The sequence below is a fragment of the Misgurnus anguillicaudatus genome, chromosome 21 (genome assembly GCF_027580225.2).
Source record: "Misgurnus anguillicaudatus chromosome 21, ASM2758022v2, whole genome shotgun sequence".
Classification (NCBI taxonomy): Eukaryota; Metazoa; Chordata; class Actinopteri; order Cypriniformes; family Cobitidae; genus Misgurnus; species Misgurnus anguillicaudatus.
Genome location: NC_073357.2, coordinates 62,159,471 through 62,173,893, shown reverse-complemented (window position 1 = coordinate 62,173,893; position 14,423 = coordinate 62,159,471). Strand labels below are relative to the sequence as shown.

At 37.2% G+C, this 14,423-nt stretch overlaps 1 protein-coding gene across 1 annotated transcript; it reads right to left on the bottom strand.

The window, feature by feature from the left end:
* Positions 1-3,053: 3,053 nt before the first annotated feature.
* On the bottom strand, positions 3,054-13,792 carry LOC129438757 (mucin-2-like). Its single transcript, XM_073859595.1, has 18 exons — positions 13,666-13,792; positions 13,315-13,416; positions 12,058-12,127; positions 11,832-11,969; positions 11,489-11,653; positions 11,290-11,384; positions 11,059-11,185; positions 10,637-10,892; positions 10,452-10,504; positions 9,399-9,499; positions 9,140-9,291; positions 8,011-8,149; positions 7,809-7,919; positions 7,551-7,730; positions 7,187-7,426; positions 6,947-7,103; positions 3,676-3,804; positions 3,054-3,313 (listed from the first exon to the last, which is right to left on the bottom strand). The coding sequence occupies exons 1-18, from the start codon at positions 13,774-13,776 to the stop codon at positions 3,147-3,149; spliced, it is 2,493 nt and encodes an 830-aa protein (XP_073715696.1). The 5' UTR covers positions 13,777-13,792; the 3' UTR covers positions 3,054-3,146.
* Between the last annotated feature and the right edge of the window lie 631 nt (positions 13,793-14,423).

Sequence of the window (14,423 nt, the reverse complement as noted above, 5' to 3'; positions counted from 1 at the left end):
GTACATTTGGATTCATCTGTTGTTACTTTTGCTGATGTGCTGAATGATGGTGTTGTCTTTGTTAAAACAGATTCTGAGGTGTACTTGGCTGAAGTTATTGGCACATCTGTACCTGAAACAAAATAAAATTTAAATTTAAAATAGTCAGATTCACTTCCCATTTAAATTTTTAAACCGATTATTTTAGCTCTCATATTAGCATCTTCAGAGATAAGGTTTTGAAACATATATTTGTGGTAAGTTTATTAATATATTGCTTTAACTAATTGGTCATGTAAGCAGGGTTCTAAATTAACAATTGGCGGGTGTAAATAAAAACTTACTAGCCAGTTTGGCCGGTGATGCATGAGGCATTACATGTATGATACATAAAGCTCTGTTCTCGGTCATTTATCCCTCTGGCAGTACTTCCTACATTTCCCACGAACACTGTGCCATAATGCTACGTGATGATGTTTCATACGCCAATTGGCTGCGCGCAGTTTGCAGCGAAACCAGCGCAAGAAACCATGGAAACGAACTGAGCGCGTCAACCAGAAAAGGAAGAAGGAGAACGAACGGGCAGAGCAGGGAGGATAGACTAAAAACAGGGATGTCTCCAGACCCCTTTACTGAGGCACGTGCCCCAGTGTAAATCTTTTGTGCCCAGGTGTAAATCTCAAGTTTAAATTTTAGCAGTTAACTGGTGTATTCATTTACAAAGATAATAGCGGCAAAAACATATCTATATGCAATGTAGTTACCCAATTTACGCTTGTAAAAGCGACGAAGCAGTCGCACTGACGCGTGCACGCATGTATCCATGTCCACGCGTGTCTTTGCGTTCATCTGCACGCACAACTGCATCCAAAAGGGGACGTGAGTAATTATGAAAACATGACGAGAAGTAAGTTTCTAAATAATAATGATAATCTTATTTTGACTCGATCATTATTGGCTTCTGTAGATGGACATCAGAAATGTTTTGTGCAAAGCAGGGATAGGGAAGCAGAAAGGCGAGATGATGAGTTTAAGACAAACTACATCCTCACCCTGTCAGGTCTCAAACATTAGAGGAAAAATCTCAGGAAAACCTTTTGTCAAGTCTATAGAATTGCATTGTTGCTGAGAAAATCCACAGATGTATGTCTTATACTGTTCTGTATTTTCAGATATGAAATTAATATTTAGTTTACTAATATTTAACTCTAGGACACTACATAAACAATTAGCAGTAACTGTGACTGAGATTATTTAGTATAGCCATCATAAAAAGCCTGGTTTCTTAAAATATTCTTGTAAAAATAAGTTATTAATCATTGCTGTATAATGTAGTAAATATTTCTCTGCTGTCATTATTACCAAACATTTTAGGCCAACATTTATGCCTCCAAACATGTTAATAATGTTAGGTATGATGAAGATTATACTTAAATATTTTTAAATACATATTTATCTTTCGCAGTACCTGTTGCACTGTAGAATAGTGGGTTAAGTAAAGGACATTGTATAGAAGTGTTGCACACTTCTTGCACACAGCAGGCTTTCAAAAAATGGGGGGCCTGTGCCCCAGTAAAGCTTTATGTCTATCGACAGAGAAACGAAGAAAGCTTATGTTTGATCACAAAAATGTTGTCATGTTTTGTCAGTACTGTCGCGTGTACGCGAAAGAAAAAACAAATTGTTGCATTCAGTGGCACTCATAATTTCTCTTATTTTCAACTGAAAAATTTTGGCTAGTGGAAATGCTGATTGGCTGGTAACTTTAGAAAGTTACCAGCCACATTGGCTGGTGGTCAAAAAAGTTAATTTAGAACCCTGCATGTAAGGTACCCTAACCAGAAGACTCAAACAAATAGGTAAAAGGCTTTAGAAGTAATAACCTGCTGAATTATCTCCTTATACACAGCAAATCAGTGAAACGTAGATTAACCGGTAGCACTTTATTTTACAGAACGTGTACTTACCTTTTACATATATGGTAAATAAGTTGTACTTACCGACAAATGTGTGGTACTTACTTTTAGGAATCTACCTGGTAATTAATTGGTATCATTACTGTACTTACCAGTGGTACATACTTGGTAGTTATTATGTAACTCTATATAAGTACTGTACACTTATACACAGTAATCACATAGGACCTACCACCTAAGATATAGCATCATATACATGTCACTGTGAGGCAAACCCAACCATTGACTATCATATGCATTAACTACTGGGTACATTCACTAGTACACACTTATTGTGTATATACAATTTGTAAGTACAGTAGTGTTTGACATTAGTTATCATATATGTACACTATAAATACATGTCATTTACCCTAACTTGCCTGTAAATACTAAATACTCGTTAGTTACAGTATACCTACACTATAAGTATGTATCTGTTATTATCCAGTACTTATCAAGTATGTATGACTGGTAAGTACAGTAATGATACCAGTTAATTACCATGTAGATACCTAAAAGTAAGTACCACACATTTGTCTGTAAGTACAACTTATACGTACTGTAAAATAAAGTGCTACCGATTAACCTTAGTAACTGTCACATTTCAATGCATTAATATCTCATTATTCTATTTGAGGACTTGTTTAACATGAGAGTTTTACAGAAATTGTTTCATTGTTTCTATTATTTATTTATTCATTTTATTTATTAGTGCCATTTCAGCATCTATGGCTATATTCATGGCGTGAAATTGTTAATCTATATCTATATGAAACGTACAGATGATGTTAAAGAGAGTAGTAAAACATTCATGTACTTGAGAAGTTGAAGACAGTTGTTGGAGAGTAGGTTGTTGTTGGCTGTGATGCTGAACATGGGTATGAATCCTTTTTAATCATTCCATCTTTTTCACAGACAGCTGTTATGCAGTGTCCAAGCCCATCTGTTGTGTTATATATAGTTTCTCCATACTGATACTTGTTTCCTTTAAATATGCAGGTGCATGCTGCAAACATGGGAATAAAATAATTTACTCTATCAAATTACTACATTGATAATATAAAATAAAAATTCATAAGAGTAAACATCTTTCATTACCAGTGACGTCGTATTTGCAGCTGATTTCCATGGCTTTGCAATAGCTTCAAGTACAAACATTTTTAGAATTAAAATGTGCTTTCATCACAGTTTGTTGTATTTGAGTGGATATTAAATGGTAGCATACCATATTTGACAGTTTTCTTCTGAAGGAACTCTCTCATCGTTGAGATAATGATTCCCCTGCTCGTCAAAGCAGCCACACTGCTCCTCTTTTACACATTTCATTGTGTCTTCATCAAAGAAAGACTGTCCAGGGGGACATTTCGGGTAACAACCTAAAAAAATCAAATTAAAAAGAAGTCTTGGTCATGAGGTTCATGAATTTCTGATTTTGACAGATTTTGTCAAATTCATGTCCAGTGTGGCATGTCTGACCTAGAAAACATGTTTATTGTTCTAACATATATGAGCTAATCATTTGGAGTATTGAATAGCTGATCTATATTTACTAGACCGGGACTCCAGAACCATTTGATAAAAATAAAAAAACTCACATTTCTGTCCTCATCAACTTAAATATTCCACCTTTGGCATCACTGAATTTACACTTCTGCCACTGGCTCAACTGAAGGACATATTATTAATAAAAAGTTTTACCACTTTTAGATTTTTTTGTTTATTAATCATGTGATTTTACCTTCAAGTGCTGGTATTTGACTTGAGCAATTTCCTGATGGGTTTCTGCAAGTCTGCATACAAGGAGCTCCACAAGGTTTATAGTGCCACTCGCATTCCTCAGGAGGGTTATAATAATCGCAGAACAATGCTGCAAGAAAAGCAAAACTCTAAATGCTTGCGCTATGACCAGTGTTGGGTAATTACTCAAAAAATGACAAATTACTTGTTCCAAAAAGTATTTAATTACTTTTACTAAATAGGATTTAGAAAATGTTTAGTAAATGATACAAAGATAGGCTTGAAATGGCTTCAATAAATCTTATAAAAGTACATAAATTATTCTGGTCACATTTTTTAACTCTTTCCCCACCATTGATGAGTTAACTCGTCAATTAAGAGAAAACACTTCCCTGCCAATGACGAGTATTTCCATTTTCCACAATACCGCTATTATCCACCAGGTGGTGCTCTTCCGCAACTTATAAAACCTGGAAGTATTGCCCTATCAACATGATCTCACAAATTTCCGTGGGATAGTCACGGAATTTTGTGCTCATTTTTCCGTGGCATTCTCGCGGATCTCCGCATTTTTCCGTGGCCCTGCTACGGACTGTCTTTTTCCGTGGCATTCTCACGGATTGGTTACTCAACTGCTTTTTCCTATTTTCAAACCATTTTCGCTTCGATCTAGGGCCAGATTTGGTGTTTGCGTTAGTATGTTACTTTAACTATTGGTTTATACTATTTTTTCTGATTTATTCTTTTATATTTTCGAAACTTTAAACAATTGTCGCCTGGCGTTGGGGTTAGAGTTGGGTTTGGGTAGGGATGCCATTTCATGTAAATCTAACCCTAAACCGAAGCAGAAATGGTAAGAAAATAGGACAAAACAGTTGAGTAACCAATCCGTGAGAATGCCACGGAAAAATGAGCACAAAATTCCGTGACTATGCCACGGAAATTCGTGAGATCAGGTTGGCCCTGTGGCAAACAGCTGTATGTCCGTGTAAGTTTTGAGGATCGCTCTGAATCTGATCTCTATCAAAAGTCCTTCACAAAAAATGCAATTATCTCTATTAGGTGTTTTTTGAAGAAACCTACCCATATTTGAGAGGTGATAAAAAGAGAACTAATGAAGGTTGGATGTTTTTGTTTGAAAGCAGAGGCTCTGTTCTTTCATTTAAAATTTGTATGTTAATAAATTTTAAGAAGAAAATTTTCTGGAAGGCATTTAACTTTGTGAAAATCATGAAAAATGCTGGCTGGCAACTTAAAAAATAATGCTGGTGGTGGGGAAAGAGTTCGAGTTATTTTGAGGTTATTTTACCTCAAAATGCACACAGGTAATGTTAAAAACATTACACAGGTAATGTTTTTAGTAAGGCATGTTTGTTAAAACTAGTTATATTTATTAATTAAACTAAGGCCTAGTCCTGGACTAAGCTAATCCTGGTCCGGGAAACCGCCCCTTAATGTTGATGTTAAACCCACTATTGTATTATATATCATTGATCTACAGTCCATACCAGAGATGTTCACGAGTCTCTCATCTGAAGTCTGAGTCGAGTCTGAAGTCTTTCAGCTGGAGTCCGAGTCAAGTCTGGAGTCTTTATCACTGAAGTCCGAGTCGAGTCTGGAGTCTTTTGTCACGAGTCCGAGTCGAGTCTCGAGTCATTTCATGCATTGCCGAGGGGAAAAAAGGTCCATTTAAAAATTCTGTAAATACCCTTTTTTATTTAGACAAAACAGTTATCAGTAATGACAGTAGTTGTTATAAAGAGCTTAAATAATACATTTTTAATAACTCCACAAAACATACATGACATATTTGTATAAAAACTAAATAAAACTGGCCTCAGAAATTTGAAGTAAACATAATTGAATTAATACTCCAAATATGCACACTTTGACATGAATTAAAACCCCTGATGGACGTTGTTTTGTCGAGTGCTTTCGTGACGACCATAGTATTTTTCTCAATGACTGCGATGAGAGTCTTATTTCAGATTATGGGTATGTACTCTGTTTTACATTTTTATAACTCCTGACAAGAATGAAGACATTATTTTCACTATAGGATTTTCATAATAAAATAATGGTCAAAACTAAATCTCTTGACCCCATTTAATGATGAATAGTTGTTTGAGGTAAATACATTTTAAACTAACAGTAACTGAATTAATGTAAATAAAGAATGCTTTAGGACGCCTACATCCTCGTGCGGGTTGTAATCTCTCTCTCTCTCTCTCTCTCTCTCTCTCTGTCTCTCTCTCTCTCTCTCTCTCTCTCGAATGATGGTGGTATTGGCAACAAGGATATTACGACGACGCCAAGACCCATATATGGTAAAGACAACTCCAGCGGAAACAGCTAGATGGTCAGTCACATTTAATGTTCGCTACATCAGAGTTAATTCAACAAATGCGTTTCCATCTCCCTTTACTCGCATTTACTCTTTTTGTCATAAATCAAAAACCACCTCAAGCGAGCGTATAAACTTTTTTGCGCATTAAGGGATTTTTATTCGAAATTTGGCATTTCCATCAATCGTTTTTGATGCAATACTTCAAAATGAGCATAAAATTATGGTGATGGAAACCAAATGGGGCGAGCAGAGTTAACGTGACTAACCTTTGTGGGTGTGTTCTCAGGTGTCTAATAAAGTTCGAAGTTGTTGTCCCAGTATCCTTTATGGTTTTTCCACATTCTTTGCATGTGCCTGTCCTTCCAGAAATGCCGTCTAAAACATTTAAAAAACCGAACGATAGAACATATGGCACTGCCAGTCCCGCCATCTTTATGAGACTCTTATCACATTTCAGATTTTACGCGCCGCACGTCATTGAATTCTATAATAAGGGTCCGGTCCGATCCCGTTTACTGCAGTACAGCATACACAAAAAAACACACATAATCCTTTTAATGAAATCAGTAGTTAAGGATAAAAGACTCGAGTTGATTTTAAAATATTCACGAGTCTTTTATGTCGAGTCGAGTCAAGTCTGAAGTCATTTCAGTTCGAGTCTGAAGTCGAGTCTGAAGTCCTTAAAAATGCGACTCGAGTGCGACTCGAGTCCGAGTCACTGACTCGAGTGCCCATCTCTGGTCCATACACAGTATTTACTTCAATTAAATCAGAAGTAGCTAACATTAAATTACTGAGTTATCCTTTACTTTACTTTTTTAAGGAAAAAGTAATTAAATTACAGTAACTAATTACTTAGTAACTACTAATTTAATAACTTAGTAATTCAGTTATTCAAATCAGCAGAAACGTAGGGATCGCTCACGGCATATTTTTGGTGTTCTCCAGTCAACACAGGCTCCGGCTTCATTACAGGCTTGTGCATAAGCTGCTACAGTCGTACAATAACATTCACAATCTCCACCGTTATCACAAGCACATGAGTCTCGCACGCATGCGTCATAGAAAGGAGACGGATCCACCTTAAGAGGAAATAGCAATTATCTACACAAGAAAAACAAGAACAGGGTATCGTCCATGCCCCGTCGATCACAAATCAACTTACTTGAGCGTGACACGAAATAAAAATTTCACTTTTGATGATGCTACATTGTATCTGAGCCCACGATTGCCTGTTAGGGTTATCCGAGCAGGGATCTTTGATTTCAACAGCATCCGGACAGCTGGAGGATTTTTTCCAACTATTTCCAAATTCCAAGGGTTTGATTACCACCTCCTGATTTCTCAACATGAAGTCGTTGTTTGCATTGCCATCATAATTTCCACAAAGACCACAAACGGCACCCTGTTATAAGACAAAAAATTAATGAATTAACAAAAAAAATATGTTACACATAACATTACCACAACATATTCAAATCTAGCAATTTCTGAGACTTTTTAAAATTAACAATATATTTTTTTCTCACCTTAAAATTTGGACTGAGTTTGATGAACATGCTTGTCTTCTGGTCCCACATAACAACAAGACCATTATTTGCTTCAATGACCAGGTACATTCCCATTACTCGAATCCGATAAGGAATATCCTCACCCGACTCTCTCTGAAGAACCTCAAAACCTCCATCCGTCAGTTTGAGCTCTTTGTTCTAAAAGAATCGAGAGGTTAATTTATCAAGCACTTTATCTATAAAAACGTCAGATCTAACTGAACTAAAAGTCCTCACCCCGAGGAAGATCTTGACAGCTTTTGAGCACGTGGTGCCGGTCGTTCCACACGGTACGTTCTCTGTGAGAACCCTGAAGGTTCCGGTGGCATTTGTAGGACCGCAAAAATCCTGCACGAATCACAGATCATTCATTTTACTGACATTGGTACTTCATTGATTTTTAGTATGAGAGTATTATACTGATGTATTGCTTACTCACTCTTATTAATGTGTATTCACAATTTCCATCAAAAGTGTATCTTTTGCCATCAAATGTAATGTAATGACCATCACCATAAATTTTGCACGTCCCATAGCACTGGTTTTTGGTACACTTCCATTTTCTGCCCTTACAAGTGCTGTAAACACAAATCAATAAACATCTATAGGTTTGGATAAATGAAATCCATTAATTTGTGGTACGCTACACAACTCCCACGTTTGGTCAATAATCAATTTAATAACTTTCATGTTAAAAATGAAGTTTGCTATTGGTGATAAAATCCTCCCCATTTTCTTTTTTTTAGAAAACAGAGGCCAATCTCAGATAAACACTATGTTGAATGAAACCACAATTTAGTGAATAAAGCAAAGTATATAGGCTTTATTTCATTTGATGGTGGTACTGCACTAATTTACCCTACATAAGATGTTACTAATTGTTGGAACCAATCAGATGAGAAACTTTTTTAGAAAATATTTTAGTATGGTTTTTATATTTATCATATCCAGACAAAATGAGAACATTTTATGCTTAAAGTACGTGTTTGTGTTTAACTTCCCCGCCAGCGTTTTTTTAAAAATGTGCCAGTCAGCGCCAGCATTTTTTATGATTTTTAATGCCTTCTAGAAAATGTTCTTCTTTAAATATATAAACATACATATATCAAAAAATTAACCGTCTGCTTTAAAAAAACAACAACAATAAAACGTTTCATCCTATCTTAATTTGTTCTCTTTTAATCACTCGTTTACTCGTCAATGGCAGGGAAAGAGTTAACATTATTACCTAAATATAAAATATTAGGGATGCACCGATACCACTTTTTTGCATTTCACTTTTATTTCAGTACAGTACAGCTTTAGTTATATAATTTAACAAAAAAACAAGGGACTAGTTTTCCAGGTTGTTGTAAACTCTGCCTCTTTGGACAACACAAGAGGCATTAACCCCTTACACGCCACTCAAACATAGACATTTCTCAGACCGTGGTATCGATCCCCGGTTTCGGGGGACTTTTAACGAGTACTTTACAAAATGTGGTATCGAGGCCAATACCTGTATCGGTATCAGTGCATCCCTATAAAATATATCTTATATCAAGACCCTGATGGTGTAACATTTTTACCATGTATTGCACTCCACGTTGATTGTTTCTCCAGGTTGGTGTGCATTGCCATTGTGAACACATGGACAAAGATCTTCACTGATGCAACCACCACTCCCATCTGACAGCAGTCCAGGTGGACACATGCAGCCGGAAATGCACTCTGTGCTAATCTGTTTTAGTGATATGAGACAATATTTTTTGAATCTGCATTTGAATAGTGAAGTATGTTTGCAAAAATCTACCTGTAGTTATTTAGGAAGCGATCACAAACACTCACACATGTCATTTCAACAGTGTTGCAACTTTTCTGGCACTCCAAGCCTGTAGATCCAGGAGCAGCACTTGTGCAGTTGAAGTACCTCATTGGATTTGGGCAAGCTGATGGCAAAGACAAACATGTTAGTGCTAAGCACAGGGAGCGTTTACACAACAACAATTTCAACCGGAAACAGGAAAGATTTTCGTGCGGTTTGGCTGTTCGTTTACATGCGGACAGCGTTTTGGGCCTTGAAAACACAAACTTTAAAGATGAGTTTCAAAGTGCATGTTTTTAATAACGATGCATTGTCGTCTCCATGTAAATTACATAAACGCAAATCTGTGATAACGGTGATGTGATAATTCAGTCATGTATGCGCAGGTATAACCAACACAACAATGGCAGCCTACAGGACTGTGTTGGTGCTGCTCAAGATACTGAGTTTATTAAAGTTTTGGTGTTTACAAAAGTTTATCAAATGTTGGCCCTTTATAGTTCAGGATCGCTTTTAGTAATAAACCTGTCCATCTAAACAAAACTGCTTGATGCTTTCACCATCTTGATCATTTGTATTTATCTCTTATTAGACGAATGCGTATGTGTGCAGAAATGTAGTGTTTCTTTACAAAGTAACATCGCCATCTACTGGCCCGGCACATCTTTTGCATACACTTTTTTGTTTTTTACTACATTAGAGCTGTTCCCCATCCTGTGGATTGGTTCTACGGATGCAGCAAATGTGGGCAACACTTTAATAAGCGCAGGAATATAGACTGACTTTTGTTTTGCATTGAAAGAAGGCATGTTACACTGACAAAGCAAATCATGTAGGCTGGATCGCAAGTGAACAAGATGCATGATTATGTATGCTAAAGTGTCACAACCTCTCTTGCACCTCACGTGCAAGAGAGGGGGTGTACCGTGTACGGCACAGTGTTCCTTATCAGGTTAAACAAAAAAATAATCATTTTCAAGTATCATGAAGGTGATCACATCATAACTTTGATTTCCAAATTACAAATCATTTCATAATTAAAATGAAAAAGATTATAGACATTTTCGATTACTCACATAGCTGTTTCATTTTCTGCCCAACACAACTGAGTTTTCCCTCCTTGCAAGTGCTGAAATAAAAACATTTTCATGCAACAGTTTGTCTTTTGTGCATTACTCCGATTTCAGGAACAAGCTATGTTAGAAAAATGTATTTAGGCTTTAATTAACTGGACCTGTTTTATTGAGATTTGAACACATACCACTTGCTGCCATCTTTGATGATAACTTCACCCGGAGGAATCACGGTGCCTTTATTAAAACAGGAACAGTTGTTTGGAGGAACACACTTTCCTTCTTCATTCAGAAACGTTCCCTCAGGACAGACACAACCGTCTACTGGATCAAATTCAGCGGCACACGTGAAGTCTGGCTCACTATGGCAATGGCAGGAGCGACTGTTGTTTTGAACTCCGTATGAATAAATCATAGTACTGGGGCAGCTGGCAGAAAACGTCCCTGAGGAAAAGAATTAACTATTTAATAAAAACAAACTTGGAACTGGAAACACAAAGTGCACCAGCATACAGATGACCCAGAGCAGACACAAAGTTAAAGCCGTTCATTCAAATTCAAGTTGCATAAAAGCAGCAAAACAAACTGCAGGTGTTTTATATTCACGTACCACATACAGCGTTTCTCCAGTCATGTAGAAAAATCCCTTTAGCAGCACATGCATGTACATATGAAGAGAGAGCAGCACACATGCACTCCTCACTATTCTCACAATTGCAGGCGTCATAAATGCAGGTCTGTTGGATTAAAACCATAGTGAGATTGAGCCGTTTTGAAAAAGTGGACAACTGGAAAATACATCATCGGGATCAACGTTTGGGTCTCTGGAGGTTAAACTCACTTTTTGATAGACATCAGGGCTGATCTCTTTGTGGCATGGAGCAAAAACCCCATTTGGGTCTGACAGCAGAGAGCACCATTTCTGAGCGTATCTCTCTGAAAACAGGTGGATGAAGAGGTGTAACCTAACAATACAGACGCCATCCATCCATAACAACGGCTAAAATGTAAAGTACTGTAAGCAAAAGAAGATTGCCTACCATTTCTCAAACTGAGTCTGCAAGGATCCTCAAAGTTGCTCTGAACGTCAGGACAGTTTGCTCGTATTTTCCAGCCGTTGGCGAAACCTGCACCCGTGCCCTCCAGAGAGCCGCTAACAGTGATGAAGTCATCCGACTGGACGCTGTTATAATTACCACATAAACCTGATGCAAAAAGAAAAAAATATTATAAATAGATCAGTGCTTCTTTGAAAGAAAAAGTGAATATGTTTGGCAATTTTAAATGTGTTGCTGTTACAAATCCCACAAAACATATTCTGCCAAATCTATCCAAACCTGTATATCTGATGTGTTTTTAGGAGGTCAGAGGGATTTTTCTTACCGTTAGTTTTCTGTTTGTGACTCACATCAGCTTTAATGTAGAGCTGCATTATTGGTACGAGTTGAATCTCCAGCTGAAGCCCAAAAGATGTTTGAACGATGATGAAGAATGAGGTGGGCTTGAAAATCATCACACCCGCTGCAGAGGACACATTCAATATTTATTTATTTTAAATAACTCATCTGTTTATTCATGTCATTACACTTCTGTATATTCACTAACTCACCTGTGGAGAGAGGAAGCGACGTGAATATTCGGTTAACAAACAGCTTTCCGTCAGACTGAATACTGAAGATCTGTTTAAAACATTTAAAGGGGGGGTTAATGACGTTTCATGCATTTTGACTTATTTATACAGTTAAAGAAAAATTGCACAGTTAGTAATCCTCATGCTAAACAAAGGCAAAGGTGTCAAAAAAAGTTGAGCGTGTGATGGAGTATTTCTGGGCCAAACTCACGCCTCCTCTTTCATACAAGTTTCGGAAAGTTTTTGGGTACCCATTACAGGGCAGTGACCCCATATTCCTTTTATGGGCACTTCCCTCGGAAAAGCACGCCCACAAGTCAATCAGAGTAATGCTGCGTGCACACAAAACGCGGGGCATCGCATTACTCGCTCTAGATGTGAATTTTTCACTCGAGTTGAATATTTGGGCGAAGACGCGTTTGAGGCGAATAGTGCGTGTTTTCGCAGCAAACCCGCCACCCATATCGCATCATTTGCATCGCCCCATGTAAGGACGGGTCTGATCGCATCTTTGCATTAACTTTGTTTGTAATCACGGTAAAAGCGAGAATGCGCATTAGAATTGATCCGTCGAGTAGAAGTCACAAGCATCACTGCATGCGACAACTTTATTATACATCAAGAATCAACAATAGCATGAAAGAAGAAATGTGTTTTTAGAGGTAAGGACAAGAAAACTTTATTCAGCTTTCCAAGTAACCCTGTCATAAGACAATAGTGGATGCAGTTTGTTTTTTTCTGAACAGCAAGGTAATTGGGAATGGGTTTATGTTTGTTACCTGCATTTCAGAGCAATTGCTTTACAAACAAGACCCAGTTTGACAGCGGATTTGGGGGTTGTTTACAAATAAGTGATGGAGCGGTCACAATGTTAAAAGACCCCGCTCAGGAGTTGCAACTACTATATAGACAGTAAGTAAATCAAAATCTAATCTCAAGTGTTTTGTTTGCAATCAGTGCAAACCGTCGGTGTATGAATGAGTGAGTAAATAGGTGAATGTGAGGCAACTTGTAAAGCGCTTTGGATGGCCATAGGTCTGTTAAATGCAGTCCATTTACCATTCAGTGCATAAGTGCATATGATGTAAACAACACTAACAAATAGCTCATTCCAAGAGTTCGGCCTTTTTCAGAAAAAGCCTTTTGGAAAAGGTTGTTCTGTCTTTTATAAATTTGACAACATGAAAGACTTCAAAACAAAGGCAGTCAATTCATTTCAAATGTACAGTTACTTACTGTGTTTCCCTGTGACAGGAACAGAGTTACCGTCTTCAAACATGTTTCAGTCTCAGTGGTGCCACATTTCATTAAATCTCCCAAAACAGCAAACTCTGCGTGCTGAAACATACAGTCATGCAATGATGCTTATATAATGACATAACAGTAGCACAAACATGCTAATTCACGCATATTTCAAATAAATTGATAAGCACATTGCATATTAACTCATGAATTAACTTACTTATGAGATGAAACATTATGGATATAGTTCAGTTCAAGTACTAAATAAAGCAAAGTTTTGTAAAGAAAAGCCAACTATAGTGTACGGTGATGTTTACTACTACAAAACTGTCAGAAATGACAAACCTTCATAAGTACATAAGTACAGTCTCCATGAAAACTGTACGTTCGGCCATCGTATGTGGTTATATGTGAGCCGCTCTTTACCAAACAAATCCCTGGACAATCTTTCTCCATACAGCTCCACTTATCATTGACACAAGTGCTGTATGAAAAACAAAATGTTTTAAAGTCCCTGTAAAGTCAATCTTGAAAATTGTGTCACATTATAAATGTTAGAAATGCATTGCTAAAACACCTTACAAAGACTGTGAACTGTGTAGTACTCAATTGCAGATTGTTAAACAGTTTTTCAACATTTCTGTGTTCAGGATTATTTGGGTGGGGTTAAAATAAGAGGTTCAATGATGCACTTGAGCCACCAAGCATGGCTCCGCCCCTAACACAATCGCAAGCATCCATTCAGCTTGCTCAATTTTTAAATATTGAGAAACTGCTTGAGAGCAAAGAATGCAACCTATTTTTCCAAGATTTTGATATCATTTTATTTCTTGTTTCATAATCTTTGTAAGCCGCTTTGGATAAAAGCATCTGCTAAATGCCTAAATGTGAATGTACTTGCCATTTTTTCCATCATTCAAATTTGGTTGGGTGGTTAATAACACATTTGCCAAAATATTTTCTCCAATCCCAGTTTAATAGGTTGATGCAACAACATACATAATTCATAGGTAAATTTTCCCAGATAGTGTAAACCAGTGGTCTCTAACGTGGTGCCCGCACAAAGTCTGTGAGTTGCCCACCAAAGCACATTCTACTAATGG